Consider the following 2633-nt stretch of genomic DNA (forward strand, 5'->3'; position numbering starts at 1 on the left):
CTCATTTTTAGGAAATGTCCTTTTGAAGGTTTACCATAGACTGTAAATGTATTGCACATGCTTGAATCCACATTGTGTATACTATACTTTTTAAAATTATCTTTTGTTGGACGCTTTGTGCAGGGAACGTTTTTGACTAACTTTCTGTTGGCCATTGAAAGCAACTTCCTGTACACATTTTGACAGACATTAAATTAAAAGAAGATTTAAAAACAACAAAAGAAAACTTAACATCCAGCCCAGTATTTGTCATGAATGATTTCAAGAATATGTTGATATGGTATTTTATTATTTGTCAAGCTCAAATCTCCATTTGCCTTTAGCGTTTGAAACACTCTTAAACACAGAAGTCTTCTCCAGGGAGGATTTTACATCCTGTGGAAAGTTTATAACATGCTGTAATTAATTGCAAAGCTGTATGATTTTACTGTTAAAACATGAATATATATTGTATATAGTGGTCCAACAACGAACAAAGTTGTTCCACTGCTATTCTCTCTTTTTTATTATATTGTTTTTAGATTATGTTAGTCTATGTATATATTTTTTATTTCCATGGTAACAGTGAGTTTATAACTCTTATTAGATTGAGTCTAACTGGACAAATACAAGATGGCTGCCACATTTGCAAGAGTTGCTCTTGCCTCTATAGTAAGAGAGGCAATGTTGCACAAAGGCAAGATATTGAGAAAAAAATCAGTTTAAAGTGAAGCATTTTTCCAGTTGTCTTGCCCTTTATATGACTTTGATGTTTTATATATTTTATCTTGAATTTAAATGTGGCTCTTAATGAAATGTTTGCACCTCATGAAGTAATTGGCTCCTGCCTTGTTCTTCTCATCCTTATCCATCCTCTCTTTTATTTCTTTCAGTTTCCGGACCTTCTCCCCATCTCCTTCCTCCTCCATCTTCTTCATCAGAAACTCCAGATGCTGATAAGTGGAAAATGAATTTGTGTTCAGAGCGATCTTCTCCAGCTGCTCGATGAGCTGGAAGGCTTCATTTAGCAACTGCTTTTTCTCTCCTTCAAGGCTGGACTTCTCCTTCTCCAGGTTCATCAGTTCTGAGGCCGGCTTCGTTATCGGCCTGGTTTTGTCCACATATCTCCACTTCTCTTTCACATGATCTTCCACAGGGCACTTCCCAGAGCAGGAGGTACATTTGCCCTCTTTCATGACTTCACACCGGGAAGGATTCCAGGCCCAGGTGCATCCTGGGTAATGGCAGTTCTCCTCACATGTTTTACAGGTTACAGCTTTGTAGTCCCACCAGTCAGTAAGGTCTTCTTTCTCTTTGTAGGTTTCTTGTATGGTAATCATAATGTTCTGGTTCTCCGTGGTCATTGTTCCTAGCTTAGCCAGTTCCACTCTGTTGTCGATGATTGCCTTCTGTTTCACTTCTATAGTTGCCACTCGCTCCTTGGCGTTCTGGATGCAGGCCGTCAGGCGGACTCTCTCTCTCATCACTTCCACTGTTGATTTCAGGGACTGAGATGTTGTATTTGTCAGAAACTCTGTGAACTTCTTCATTCCCTTGTTTGAAGCTGCAAATGCATTTACTGCCTCCGTTTCATCGTCACTGTCGTTTTCATTCCTCTCTGTTTGCCGGTTGTTGAACTTGAAATGGACTGGCTCATTTCTGTCTCTGGCACATTTAATATTTGCGGCTTCCAGAGCCTGAAGAGCTTTGGGTTTCCCTCCAGATGAATGAGTGATCACCGCCACAATGTTATTCTCCATGTCACATGCAAACAGAGAGGTGATGGAGTTGAAGATGTAGGTCATTTTCTCATCCAGCCTGTTTTCTGAGGCCTTCAGGACCAAACCCACTGCGTCGATTGTATCCACACCTTCAGGGACACTGAACAGGTCCTGAAGTTTTTTTGTCACAATATCATCATGCTCAATTCCTCTGGTGTCTCCGTATCCCGGAGTGTCGATGATGCTTAGGGAGTAAGGGACCTTTTTTCCTTCAAATCCAAAAACATCATAAACAGACACTGCAGATGTCTGACTGTCTGACTGGGGCCTGTCCTTCTCATCTCCGATGATCTCAAACCACACTTTGTCTGTGATCTCCACACCCATCACAAAGTTGACCAAAGCGTTGATGAAAGTGGACTTCCCAGATCCAGTGGCTCCCACCAGGAGCAGGGTCCTGTGTGGGTAACGGGGATCTCGTTCTCCAAGAGTATATCTCCTGAGTTTAGATTCTCTGTTGTCTTCTTTGTCCAGATTCACTCTATTTAACATCAGCTGATAACGGACAGGGGGCCCATTGTCTATCTTCTTGCTTTCTTGAATATACTTCAGTAAATATGACGCCATTTTTATCCTAGAGAAAGAAACATTACAGAATATTAAACTGTAAAAATTGTCAAACAGCAGACTGCATGTCAAACCAAGAGTTTGAACCTATGAACAGTCCTCTGCACCAGGAGCGTGCACAGATAGAGCCCAGATGCTGCCCTTTTTCAGGATATGCATCCTGTATTATAGACATACTTTATTTGTTTATGTAATATAGACATAATGAACCATTTCCATTGTCCATTGTTTTCCTCTGTGTGTGTAACACCACGTGCACCATTATTGTGCAAGTGACTTTTTTGACCATATTGTTATTTTTCTTCA

The 2633-nt window shown here is 40.6% G+C and overlaps 1 protein-coding gene across 1 annotated transcript; it reads right to left on the reverse strand.

Annotated features, from left to right (window-relative positions):
• Positions 1-773: 773 nt before the first annotated feature.
• LOC306966091 (uncharacterized protein) lies at positions 774-2333 on the reverse strand (the record flags this gene model as incomplete). The annotated part of the gene is made up of 1 exon (XM_079560723.1): positions 774-2333. Exon 1 carries the CDS (start codon positions 2325-2327, stop codon positions 774-776), a length of 1554 nt encoding a protein of 517 aa, XP_079416849.1. The 5' UTR covers positions 2328-2333.
• Between the last annotated feature and the right edge of the window lie 300 nt (positions 2334-2633).

The sequence above is a fragment of the Gobius niger genome, assembly GCF_951799975.1.
Source record: "Gobius niger genome assembly, chromosome: 8".
In the NCBI taxonomy this organism is placed as follows: Eukaryota; Metazoa; Chordata; class Actinopteri; order Gobiiformes; family Gobiidae; genus Gobius; species Gobius niger.